The following is a 13,871-nucleotide window of genomic DNA, read 5'->3' as shown; positions in this document are numbered from 1 at the left end:
ATTTCATGTGTTGTCTAATGCTTATGATTACTTACGTGTTAATGTTTCTTTAATGATTCTTAGTTAGGAAATGTGATTGCCTTTATAATGATGTCAGATGATATGTCTTTAAGGATGATTGTTTTACATTCATAGTAATGCATTGTTATATCTGAGCATTGGATGAGTTGACTCGTGATTCATTATGGTACTTACCCCATACTTGCATATGTCTAGTGTGTGTGTCTATTTTACTTTTCTGTCTGATGTGTCTGATGTGGTTAAGGGAGGGAGTTATAGTCACCTGCTAGTCAAAATTTACACAATATACCACTCCCCACCATTGCCTGTCTAGCTTAGTTATATATATGCATATGTACATGAACTTAGAATATGAATATGTATATGAACTTAGTTATATATATGCATATATACTGAATGTTATGAACTTAGAATATTAATAGATTTTTATTCCATTAATTGAACAATGAATGTGAAACAATGATACTTTAACTTGATGCTACAATTTATTTTTAATGTTTTGAATCTTTGAGGTTGAACTATATGATGGTATGAGCACTATGACTATATGATGGTAAGATCACTATGATTACAAGTTTATAGTGTTTTTGTTATTTAAATGTATTTATGCTAGTATGCTACATTTTAATTCTAACTCATACTTCATAAATATGTATATATACATATTTTTTTATATTGTTTATATGTTTTGTACTAACGAACCCAAACCCCTTTTTAAAATTTTGACGAACTTGCAAACTGGTTCTTGAACTTCGAACCGAACCCAAACCGGTAACTTAAGATATATATACTTGGTATATGTATGTTGACTTGGTATGTGGCGTTGGTTTTGGATGAGTGTTCTTTCATCTTTAGTTATTGTAACATACACTTTTTCCCAGGTCTTAATTAACAACTAACATATTCAAAGAAATATGGTTATTCTTCATTTTTATAGAAAAATAGTTAAATCAGTTACATTCATATGAATGAGATTAAAGGTTAAAATCGATTAAATAAAATTTCATAACTAAGAATTGAAAACACCATCAATGAGTTTACTATGGAAATTAAAATCTACATACCTCGGAATTCGAGATCGAAATCACTCTAGGGATGCTTTTGCAATCACCTAGGTTAGTCCACAAATACCACTATATCAATATCAAATGACGATTACCATTAAATACCACTATATCAATTAGGGCATCACATACCACTATATCAATTAAGGTATCAATTAACATTGGATCATTTAGGGCATCAAATACCACTGTATCAATTAGGGCATCAAATACCATTAAATCATTTAGGGCATCAGAAACCACTGTATCAATTAAGGCATCAAATACCATTGGATCATTTAGGGCATTAGATACCATTGTATCATTTAGGGTGTTAAATACCACTATATCACTTCTTTTCTTTCTATTGTTGTTACCGATAACATTTGAATGCATAACTTATCTTTATTTTATGCACGTTCGACATCTTGCGGAGAAGGAAAACATTGTCAGGGGCTTAAACACCCAACCTCGGACCATAAACTATCCCAACACAATCTCTAATGAGAATGGTCCTCCCTACCCAGAATAGACATGGAACACCTTGTCATCCACTGAGCATCCTGGTATCTAACCACACCACTCGACTTGACAGCAGGAGAATACAATAAACATGATCATGCATGAACCATTAAATGATTCCTTTTTAAAATGGTAAACATTGTTATGTCACATCTGATTCTATTTCATGTTATTGCAGATTTCTTTCTCTCACCTCTTCGCCCTTTTCCTTGGCTATTCAGTCGGGTGAATCCCAGGTGTTTGAATCTCAAAGCAACCCGCTCTTTCTGTTGATTCTCAACTATTTCATGATTGATATATACATATATTCCAACTTACCACAATCTGTGATTTGAGAAAAATATTCTTAAAGATTGCAGAAATTATTGTTTACCTCTAATCTCCAGTCGCATAATGATTCATGGATTCATATTATGGTTACTTGGCTTTTACTTGCCATGAATAAATCTGCTTTAAAGAGGATCAATTCTGTAATATCAAACAGGATATCAAACAAGATATCATCATGATAAATACTGTAGCTTACTATTATGTAATTCGATGTTATTGCACCATTTGATTCAAGAAAAATCGAATTTGAAATATTGGATTTGGGTGTTACACATAACTTGGACAAATTCGGAGATGATGTATGGCTGAATGATCAGCTACTTGTCACACCTTTACTTGCAAAATATCTAATGCTATTCCAACATAAAAGTGCTCACAATTTTCGGCAAAATATTTGAATGGGCAAGAAACTGTGGGAAGGATTAATGTAATGGTATAGACTGGTATTAGCAGGGATATCGGCACTAAGAAAAAGGTAATCGGGTGTTGTAGAAGAAGGCAGAAATGATCACAGAAAATCATAAGCATGAACAAGGTAGTATATGCCTAGCTGGCCGCTATGATTCAGCCTCCCATAAACGTTCTCGAGGCGCCAATATCCAAAGTATATATGAATCACATATTTTGCAATCAAGATTATAAAACAAAACTTGGATTGATATGGCGGCTGTGATTTTCCAATTGAAGTTTACAAGTCATCTACTTATGAAAGAAAGTCGGAAATGATAGAGAGAGTTAGACTCTTGTGAAAGGTTGTCGGGTGCTTGAAAAGGATACATCTGCCTCTCACTCACCACTTCTTATAAAAAAGAATAATGTGACTCCTTGGCTTCCAAGAAGCCGTAACATAAAGGAAATGTATTGGCTCCTGGACGCCAATTAAATGAACCAAGTGTTCAATCGGTTTCAAACAAGAAAAGAATAAAAAGGATGGAAGAAGATTTGAAGGTTATAATTCGAAAAATATTACGGTTTATATCTATCTACATACACATAGATATATTGGTGAAGTGGCATCATTATATTATGAAAAAAAAAATATTATGGTGTCACTTTATATTTATATCTATGTATAAGTAAATAGGTATATATTGTTGTCAGTGAACATATATTAAAATAATATGATGAAAGATCATTCAAATCCTCTAAGGTGCATATTATATTTTAATTAAATTATTCTATGTTTTAAATTATTTATTTAATAGCGCATGTGATTCCATCATTTGTATCCTAATGTTCAAGTTGCTAGGTCCTCAACCATGGTGATTCACGATTGATACCCATTTGCCCAATGATGGTGATGCTCATGTGCCCAATTCTTTTCTGACAATGCTTCCACCCCTTCGACGTGCTTCCTACAAGGAAATTCTCCGCAATTAAATCATATTACCATAACAAGTTATTAATCATAAATAATCATAACCACTAACCGCATTTCCAATTCCATGAATTTATAACAAATAATCAACTAGCATATTATCTTCATATGAAATTATAACGACTAACCATCTTACCATTTCACAAGATTATAAAGTATTAAACTATCAACTGAATTCATGTGAACCTCAATGGCCATATGAAAATTTTTAATTAAGTCAAGAATTGGTATGTAACAGTTATCTTTTCTTCTTGAGTAGTTTGTGTTACCCTTGAGGTAGATTTGGCTATTAGGATTCCTTGCCTAGGAATGTTTTATGGTTTGATTTTCCGTATGTGGATCTTCGTTATCTTCCTTGCACGGTGGGAGTGGAAGCCTGACAAGGTAACCACACGGTCGGGAGGTAGTGACTTCTTACCATTTGGGCCCACCTCAATAGATTGATAGATGTTGGATGCTCACGGTTGCAGTTATACCTTTATCATTCTTATTCTTATCTCAGACACTTGTATTCAACTGATGTATGTATGATATCATGTATCTTGTATTCTGATGTAACTGTATCTATTCTTTCATACCCTGCGACATGTGCAGTGGATTTTATTCATTAGATGTCTTTCATTATATCAGTTGTATTCATGCATTTTCTTATGAGATTAAGATGTTATATTTTTATAATTTGGAAATTGTACTTAAGACAAAAACAATTCATAAAAAATCTTAAACATAACTCAACATGAAGGAACCCTTGAGAAATGAAATCTATATTATAATTGCATGTGTAACTATTGCGTTTGTATATATTGCTTTTGCATTGTTAATTTGATGTTGAATAAACTTCAGAAGAAAAAAAATAGTTCAGTAAACTTTGTAACATATGAGGTTTATTTCTTTTGGGTTCCCAAGTGGGGCATTACAAAACACACTCTTGGGAATCCATTACATATTTACACGTAAATGGGTTGAAAGTTGTCTTTACATAACTTAATGATCAATTAAGCACATGTTCAATTGATTTTTGAGGAAATATCACTTAATTGGGTCAAAAATAATATTTACACTACATAGTTTTATAACTATATGCAAATATCATTCAAACAGTAATATTTACTTCGATGTTTTAAATTAAAACGTAAAGTAACTCAAAAATTTATATCAAACTATATAGTTAATAAAGTCACTTAAGTGAAAAATTTAAAACGTAACTCAACATGAAAATATAACATAAAGTGTTATATAGTCACTTAAGTGATAAATTTTGGTGATAAAGTAACTTAAAAACATAACATAAAGTCAATTTATGTTATATTTGTCAAAAAGTGAATGTCAACATTAAAATATAACATGATATTTTAAAATATGCAATTGCATCTCAAGGTAACACTTTTTGGGCACTTAAATGGTCAAATCTTTTGACTGTCAAACCCGATTAAGCCCTAAGATATACCGAATCGAAAGGAAAACCGAAAGCGAGAGTTTGGAGCAAAACTAAAAGACTAAAAGCATTAAAACACACTCAAAATGCGAAAAAGAATGTTGAAGGCTTCAAAATCAAGCATAGGCTTACTATACAAAAAAACGAAAAAGACTTGACGAAAGCTTTCAGTAAAAGAGTTCATTTAATCAATTGGAGCCAATTAATTGATCAATACTAACCAACTAAATAACATACCAATCTTAGAAAAATGCAAAACTAAGTTGAAAAAGTTTTGTACTGTTACCTACATTTTGTGGTTACAAAATGTAGGACAACACAATTAAATGTGTATGTGTGTGTATCAATATATACAGTGTATATTGATATATAAACACACACACACATATATATATGTAATATGAAATCAATCATCATTCTATTGACTATCATTAAAATGTAATCAGTTAGGACATATTTATGGAAGGTTATTCATGTTGCGAACACTTGTAGCCCTCGAATCCTGTATAGGGTGCTGGTGAATATCCAATTTAATCAACAATCAATCAAGTAGGGAATGATAAAAGTGTCTTATATAGGCATTAATTTTTGGGCACTTAAATGGTCATATATTTTAATTGTCAAACCTAATTAAGCCCTAAGATATATCGAATCAAAGGGAAAACTAAAAGCAAGGGTTTGAGTAAAACTAAAAGACCAAAGGCATTAAACACACACTCAAAACGCGAAAAATGACATTAAAAGCTTTAAAAATCAAGCAAAAGCTCACCAAACTAAAATTTGAAAAAGACTTGACGAAAGCCTTCTATAAAAGAGTTCATTATATCAATTGGAGACAATTAATTGATCAATAGTAACCAATTAAATAACATACCAATCTTAGAGACATGTGAAACTAATTTGAAAAAAAATTGTACTATTACCTATATTTTGTGGTGACAAAATGCAAGACAACACAATTAAATATGTGTGTGTGTGTCATATATATATAGTGTATATTGATATATAAACACATACATATATATATATGTAACATGAAATCAATCATCATTCTATATCTGACCAAAACTACCATTTGTTCAACAATCATGGAGATAACAATTAGGATGGTTTCCGAAATGGCTTTGGAGTTTGCAACTTCTAATTTTTCTTTTCAACTTCTCTTATGCCATTTTATCTCAAGTTGCAAATTTAATACCAAGGAATATCTTTGTCTTTACTTCGGAAGTAAGGTACCACAATTATAAATGTAAGTTATGTTTCCTCTCATTCTCCCCAAGAAGGAACAAGGTCATCTCATAATTGCATGGCATCAATTGTATTTGTAAGAAACTAATTTGGTTAGTCTAATGTTCATAAAATGTCATGCATATTGCTGCAATGGAGCAACCTCTCGTTTCTTCTGAGCCTAGAACTAGGGTTTTTTATTTTCATCGCTCCTATGGTGTGGGCCAGTGTGGACGATTTGGTGCTGAAGATCTGTGCAAAGGGAAGTATGGCCATTAGAAGGTGAATGGAGCGTCTAACAGGAGATCTCATGCAAAAGGTAACGACAACCACCTACGACCTGGTAATGGGTCTGCATAGCTCATGCCCCTCTCCCAACACTTTGTGGGTGAGTATAGCCAACGAAAAGGGGCTACAGGCGATAAAGAGAATCATGGGTTGCAACTTTTTGATGGGGGAAAGAAAGCCAGAAACGCCCCTGTCAGTGATCCACGCATGGAGAAAGTGTGGAGTACTATAGGCAGAAGTAAAGGCCCAATGGGGGTTACAATGGAAAAGCTGGATGGTGAGGTAAATGCTCACCAAAAGACTAGGGTTTTGAATATGGAATGCATGAATGGAGGGGGTGTGGGAAATTCAATCAAATCTCAGAAGACAAGGTTTATAACAATGGAGATAGCAGATGAAATGGAAGAGGAGGTAAATTACAATGTTGAAGTTTTTTCTGGTTTAGGTTTGATAGGGCGCTTTAGAGGCCTTTGGCCAAGTCTTAGCGAGCTCCACAAATGGATATCAGAAAGCTAGGAACCTTTTTTGGAAGGCTATGTCTAGATTTACCCATGTGCAAGAGGGTTCTTTATTGTAGTTTTGAACATGCACATGATAGAACCAAACTTCTTTGTGACAACATTTGTAGTTGGGAGAAAATGTACCCCTTAGTGCTGAAACCATGGCACCCTGCTTTTTGTCTTGCTACAGAAACTTTTGACTTGATTCCTCTATGGGTGCGGTTTCCTAATCTTCCTCTACATTACTGGTTTGATTCTTGTCTTGAAGCTATTGGCAATTCTCTGGGAAGTTTTTTAATGATTGATGAAGGGTCTTCCAATCTTCTCTATTCTACTTATACGCGCATATTAGTGGAGATGGATATTTCTGATGGTCTTCCAGAAGAAATTTTGCTTAAAACTGCAAAAGGGTGTTGGGCACAACCTGTAGATTATGATGGGGTGCCTTTTCGTTGTAGGTGGTGCTTTCAAACTAGGCATAAACCTGATCATTTCTCTTGGAAGAGATTGACTAAGTTAACCTTGTGGTTGAAAGATGTAGCACACCATCACTATACAGTAGAGAAGAAAGGGCAGCAACAGAAGAGTTTTTCTCAAGTTGTGCTGGATGCAGCTTCACAACAGAAATCTGAAATTCAACATCAAGATGCTCATTTGGTTATGAAGAAAGCCACCTCTGCTGTGGAGGAGAATGTGAGTAAGGCTTCTGCTACACCGGAAGTTAAGGAAAAGAAAAGACCAGAAGGATCTCATGTAAAGGTGCATGAGAAACCATACAAAAATATGCAGCAGCAAGACGGGGGTCATTTGGATGAATGCTGCCCTGACAATAATCTGCAGAAGCATGACGAGGGTCATTTGGATGATGGTTGTTACCCTGTCAAAAATCAAATGGTATGGCAAGAGGAGGCAGCTAGGTTGGATGATGGTTGGGAGCTTGTGAGAGGAAGAAAAGGGAAACATGACAACAAACCATTTGATATGGTCCTCCGCTCTCAGAAGAAGGGAGGAGTTAAGGGTAATTTGTAATGGCTGAATTTGGTTTTGACGTTTGTGATATTTACATGTTATTGGATCTTTTTATGCTTTTTCTTTATTTGGAAGATGGCTTTCCTTATGTAGTCATCCCTGGTTTGGGCCAGGTTTAACTCGATTAGATTAATAATTTCATACCTTTTACCGATCCCAAAAAGAAAAAAATGTCATGCATATTTTTACAAGCCAGCTTTCTACATATGAAGATAAGGATTACAAACATGGCACACATCCATGACCTTAGATTTGATGCTTCCATAAATAGATAAGAGAACAGAGAAGCAAGCAAAGGCAAAAATACACTAAATATGAATGAGCAAGATCAGAAACAATGAGATCATAACTGTATATATACATATCCAAGTCATTAAAATGTGATGAGGCTGACTTGACCCAAAATAGTATTATTATTAGAAGACTTAAAGATCAACTACATGCTAAGAAAAGTGAATGTCAAGATTTCACAAATTCCAACATATACTCAAACATGATTTCCAAAAAAAGATGTAGTTGCACCATCTATGAGGCAATAGAGTAGCGCGGTCACCATAGAGACAAAAGGGCATGGACATGAGGACCCCAAAGCAAGAGAGTATCCATTGTTCCAACATCAATGAATTGACTATCATTAAAATGTAATCAGTTAGGATGTATTTATGAAAGGTTATTCATGTTGTGAGCACTTGTAGCCCTCGAATCCTGTATAGGGTGCTGGTGAATATCCAATGTAATCAACAATCAATCAAGTAGGGAATGATAAAAGTGGCATAATTTTTGAAATATCGAGCCAAATGTTATGTGATTGATTTTCAGTGTATGAATATGTTTATTACTATTTCAATTTCAAGAACATAAACCACAATATCTAATGATTTTTTTGCACCGTTGCTTTACTTTCAGCAAAGTTTATCCCTGTAGCCTTTCTTTCTTTTAATAGACAATGAAATAATGAAGGTATTCATTGAGACAACATGGATATCTGTTTAGTTGTAGCATTATTTTATATGAATTTTCAGTGTTTTCTTTTGTCATTGATAAAAGAGTTCCTCCTTAACTAGTCACGTATCAATAGCATATCCTACAATAAGCACTACTTCTGCAGGATTCTTCTATTTGGACCCCAAAGGACATCTAAGTATAGGCTCAACATGATCCCTAAAACAACTCTCTTGCTTCCTCGCCTTTCCCCCACTCCTCTCTTCTGGAAAAAACTACTAACTTGAAACAGAATTTTCAAGCAGCTTAATTGTAAAAATTGCAAAAGTTATAGAGTTCATGTTAACTATAAGAAATGGTGGGGGTCTTCCTTGCAAGGATGATAAATAAACTAACAGACAAGCTTTGAATGAAACAGATGTCAAAATTTGAACATACCTGTCGAAGTTCCCCATAAATAATGAGAATTCGACAACCCAGATGAACTATTTGAGAATTTAACATAGAACTCTTCTCTTGCTTCTTGTTCTTGCCAGAGTTCATTGCTGAGTAAGAAAGCAGCAACGACCATAAATCAAACAATTCACCATCTGCTACCCTATATTCTATCTCCAGCAAGTAGCTCAAGGCAAGTACAATTTCCTTCATTATCATTGTAGGTAATTTTCTGAAGGCTGGATCAAGCATTTGCAGTTTTCTTCTAAGAGCTTCGCCATTAGTATTCCTACCCTTTCTATCAAATCCCTCATGAAAATTTAAGCATAGAGTAGGCACTAAAGCACCCAATTTGAATATTGTATTATAGATCTTTTTCAAGTAACTGAAATGTGCTTGCTCTGGGGTATCCTCTGTAGGAACAAAGATTTTTTCATCCTTGACAACAGATAGCAAACCATTTATTGCTACCAAGGTTGAGTGAGCACACAACAGCTGTTGAAGTTTCTGACTCCCTTGAAGATGAACAAAATTTTCACAATGTTCAACATCTATCTGCAATGGATCCATAAATTCTGCAAACAGATTGAATAGAGGCTTAGCTGTGGCCTGATCATGCTTGCTTTCATTCATACTATTGTTCTTAGAAGTGCCACTACTAGTTTTAGAAGAGTTTTCTCTAGTATGAAGTGTCCCTTGCTGCTGCTTATAAGTATTGATTACTTCTGGTGACTCTCCAGATATTCTGGACATTTTTGTTTTCTCAGAGCCAATGAACTGGTAAGAACTGGCTCCCTGATTTTTTTTCTGGCGTATATATATACTCAGAAGTTGCCCAATCCCATGCAAAGCAGTAGCCTTGCCTTCTTTTCTCAGATATTCCAGTTTCTGAAATAAAGATTTATGATAACTAACAAATGTTGCCATTGAATGTTCTCTCTCAAATTCCCTAGATAAGGCTGATTTTAATTTCTTCTTTATTTTCATATCTCTTTGGGATTCACCAGAAACACCAAGTTTGCAAACATTTAAATAGCCATCTATGTGGACAGAGTGAAACAATCCAAACGAGAAAATATTTTCTAGGATTCTTGCTAATCTTGTCCTCCAGGTGAAGGCAATCTCATCCCTGCAAAGATCTTCCAAATTTTGTTCTCTTTCCAAGACTACTAACAGTGACAGCAATGGTTCTAACAGCTTTTCCACAAACACCGGAAAAACATTTCTTGGATTGGAATATGAAGCCAAATATCTTGCAAATTCTTCTAACACAAGACATGTGAGGTTTGGAAGGACAAACTCGCAATCATCTTGAGCCTGCGTAGACAACACTCTTTCTGCCAAAGCAGCTGCTGCCAAAGCTGAAGAAGCCCACAAATCCAAAGTGGGTCGGATGTATCTCCCATGTAAAGAAAACAACAGTCGTACAACTTCTGCAAATTCTTTCATAAGAGCCCCTGTAATTATTGTTTGTGCTTCATATTCAGTAGGTTTATCTGATACAAGTGGGCACCTACTGTCATTTCCTCTGGTCTTGCCTGTGAATGCAACTGCCGCTGAGAGCACAAAATTTATGGTCCGCATCAGATTTGAAGGAAAGCTTGCTCTCTCCAAGTATTTAGATTGTAAACACCACTTAAAAATCAACCAGCATCGAAAATCCAGACAAGCATCTTTCTCACTATTTGTTGGCTTTTGCACTGCGTTAATTTGTTTTGTTGAAGACATTAGGACCGACTGTATCCAATAACAGATAAGAGAGACAAGTTGCGGCATGCCCATCCAGCTATTCTCTTTCTTTATAAAATCAAAATTCTGCTTCTGCTGCTGCTGCTGATGCTGATCATGTGAAACAGACTCAACAAATAGATGAACCAGCTCAATCTTCCTGCAAAATAAACAAACTGTCTAAACTTTGAACTGGACAGGAACTATCAAGGTATTGGTTATGTTCATGTAACTTTATTTTATGCATTCAAACACAAGCTTCGCAATCATTGGAACTGACAACTAAATTCAAGAATAATTTAGAAATATCTTGTGATTAAATAATGGATGCAAATATTTACAAAAACAATGTTTTAAGTCATTGGTATGGGTAATACTAATATGCTGATGGCCTGCTGCTCGAGTAGGTCATAATCTGAGCATTTGAAGGAAAATAATCTTCCTCAAACTTTTCTAACTGCTCTTCCCATTTATCATTTGTTGGCAAAGATCCATGATGTTTGCCCTACCGACATTTTGATTTGGGGCACAAAATTTGTTCACTGCATTTGGTTACTATTTCAGCAAGCCAATAGTTTCTGATTGAATGCCATCAGTTTATAGCTGGTTCCTGTGAAACTTTTTATCATTTGCCTATGAAAATTAAGAACAGAACCCGATAGCATCTACTAGGATAAAGCTGTTTGTAATTGCTATCAGAGCATGTTTACTTGTTCAGAAAAATCTTCAATTTTAAAAAGAATTCTCCAAGCTCTGTTTGTTCGTCAAGAATGCAGGACCTATCAAAGTGTGTTGACTTGATCATTAAACTCTTTAGTTTTAAAAAGGATTTACTAAGATGGTTTTGACTGTCTGAATTTGGCATTTGCAATTAGCAAGGTTAAAAGGAATTGTGTTAGATAACAAACATGTAGGAATTATCATATAGGGAAACATATAAATGTGATTTTAATGTACCAGCTAAAGTTTTCATTCGAGCAAATAGGTTGAGAGTTTCATTTTAGACCTCTTCAACTTCTTTAAAACTTCTAAAGGGTTGTAAATTTTTATTGGGAAGCGACCAGGAAGAAAAAGAGTGAATCAAACTAACTTTTGTCTGCGATGCAATGGGTACTTCATCATAGTTTTACAACTTTATATGAAGCCATTTTTCAGCTTCATTATCTTGAGGACTGACTCTCTGTGGAGAACTGTGTAGCACCCTGAGTAACTGTTCCCAATACCATTACATAATGGACACGTTTAAAAGAAATGTATTTGATAACAAGCATGTGGGAGTTGCCGTATAACAATAGGTTAGTTTAATGTAGTTGAAGCTCTGTTAGAAGTCGAACGCATCAATATTTGTATCAAAATCTCAGAGTCCAAACCTTTCAAGCGGCAGGTCTTTATTGTGCAGAGACCTCATCAGACTCAGACTGCTCACATCTTCTAATCCAACTTCAGCAACCTCTGTTGGCGTGTCATCTTCATCCCTTTCTGAAGATTTAAGAAAATTCTGCTCATTTAACTGACTGCTATCTGTTTTTCTACTGTGAGGATTCTTTTTTCTGCGTTTTTTGGGTGGTGTATCATCCTTGTTTACAAAAACTGGTTTTCTTGTATTCAATTCATGGCTACCCGTCTCAATCAAAACAGCTGGTGAATCATCTGAAATGCTTATGATCTTGTGGGGTCGTTTCTCTTTCTTGGAAGAGCGTTTAACTGGTTCAGTATCCATGCTTTGAAAATGCACAATAACGCCCGCAATATGTCTTCAATAAAATTGGATATACCAGGGCTTCCGCACAAGCACTTCAAAAGTTCTGCTTTTAAAAAGTCAGCCCGCAGATTTCTTCTATCGGAACGCCACAGCTACTATCCAGTCCAGTCACACTGGCGCTCATCGAGAATTCATAAACTAGGTCATAGTGAGTATAATGCAAGCGGTAACAAAAATTGGATAAACCCATGCTAATTTCCCATAGCCCAACTTACCTTTTAGCTGCAGGAATATAAATTGTGAATTAGGATTTGGGATTTGGGATTTGAAATGTGAAGTAGGAATAGGAATTGAGAATTTGAAATGTGTAAGCAGGAATAGGAATTGAGAATTAGAATAGGATTAAGAATTGCAATTTCAGATTCATTTGGTTCGACAAAACTAAAATTAGAATTGCAATTGAAATTAAAACTAAAACACATATAGAATTAATTATTATACAATTATTTTTATACATTTAAAATTGGATGGCATTTAAAACTAAAATTATAAATAGGAATTGCCTTAAGAGAAGTTGTGAGAACCACCAATCTCATGTTCTCGTGACGGATCTAATGTCAAGGTCATTATGGATAAGGACATTGCCAAGATCACTACAAATCGGGGTGTCAATGGGTTGTTGCAATTTGAAATTATGGCTTGGAGACAAACAACTCTATGATTCAATCTAAGTGTCCTTCCCATGAAGCGTCACGACTAACCAAACCTTCGCCAAACTCCCAGCAATGTGCAACCCATGCTTAATTTTCTTGTTCTTGATCCTCTCCAAGGGTGCCAAAATGAAATGGGGGTTGAAAAAAGGGCTTCCAGAAAATGCCCTCCTACTTCTACAAATTTTGGTCCTGCTAACATTCCAATGGCAATACACAAAGAATGCCTACACATTTTCACAATCGTGTTATCAGCATTTGCTTTTACTAGATCAAAGTCAGTGCGAAAATGAGATGTGGTGCAATCTGTTTGTGAGAATGTGGAGATCAAGACAAAGGTCTCTAGATAGAGGTTGAATTAGCTTAAATTTAAGAAACTCTGCCATTTTTTAGCTAGGGCATTCGAGCCTTGTTTGTACTCTTGTCAGTCCCATTCCTACATGACCACACCCTGCACCAAAGTAGCGGTTATGGGTTGTATAAATTCCATAAATTTCTTTAGACTAACCTAATGTCTCTGATTTCTAAGAGCTTGAGCAAGAAGTCAAAATGAAGTGGACCTAAAAAATTTATCAAATAAG

General features: G+C 34.9%; 1 protein-coding gene across 2 annotated transcripts in view; it reads right to left on the bottom strand.

Moving 5' to 3' along the window:
- LOC149556685 (Urb2/Npa2 family protein) overlaps positions 1–12,827 on the bottom strand; it is a 120,409-nt gene extending 107,582 nt beyond the window's left edge. The window contains exons 1-2 of one of the 2 annotated variants that reach the window (XR_016364744.1): positions 12,249–12,827; positions 9,154–11,038 (exon numbers count right to left, since the gene is read on the bottom strand). Coding sequence is in view for 1 of the 2 variants with exons in the window: in XM_089831125.1 (XP_089687251.1) it covers positions 9,154–11,038; positions 12,249–12,598 (2,235 nt within the window). In the remaining variant the exon portion in view is untranslated. The remainder of the gene's footprint in view (positions 1–9,153; positions 11,039–12,248) is intronic. The other variant, XM_089831125.1, reaches the window with a different exon arrangement.
- Between the last annotated feature and the right edge of the window lie 1,044 nt (positions 12,828–13,871).

This window comes from Cupressus sempervirens, chromosome 5 (assembly GCF_028749045.1).
Source record: "Cupressus sempervirens isolate cs-2001-9-10 chromosome 5, ASM2874904v1, whole genome shotgun sequence".
In the NCBI taxonomy this organism is placed as follows: Eukaryota; Viridiplantae; Streptophyta; class Pinopsida; order Cupressales; family Cupressaceae; genus Cupressus; species Cupressus sempervirens.
Note: the sequence above shows the minus strand (reverse complement) of the source record. Positions and strands in the feature narration are given on the sequence as shown.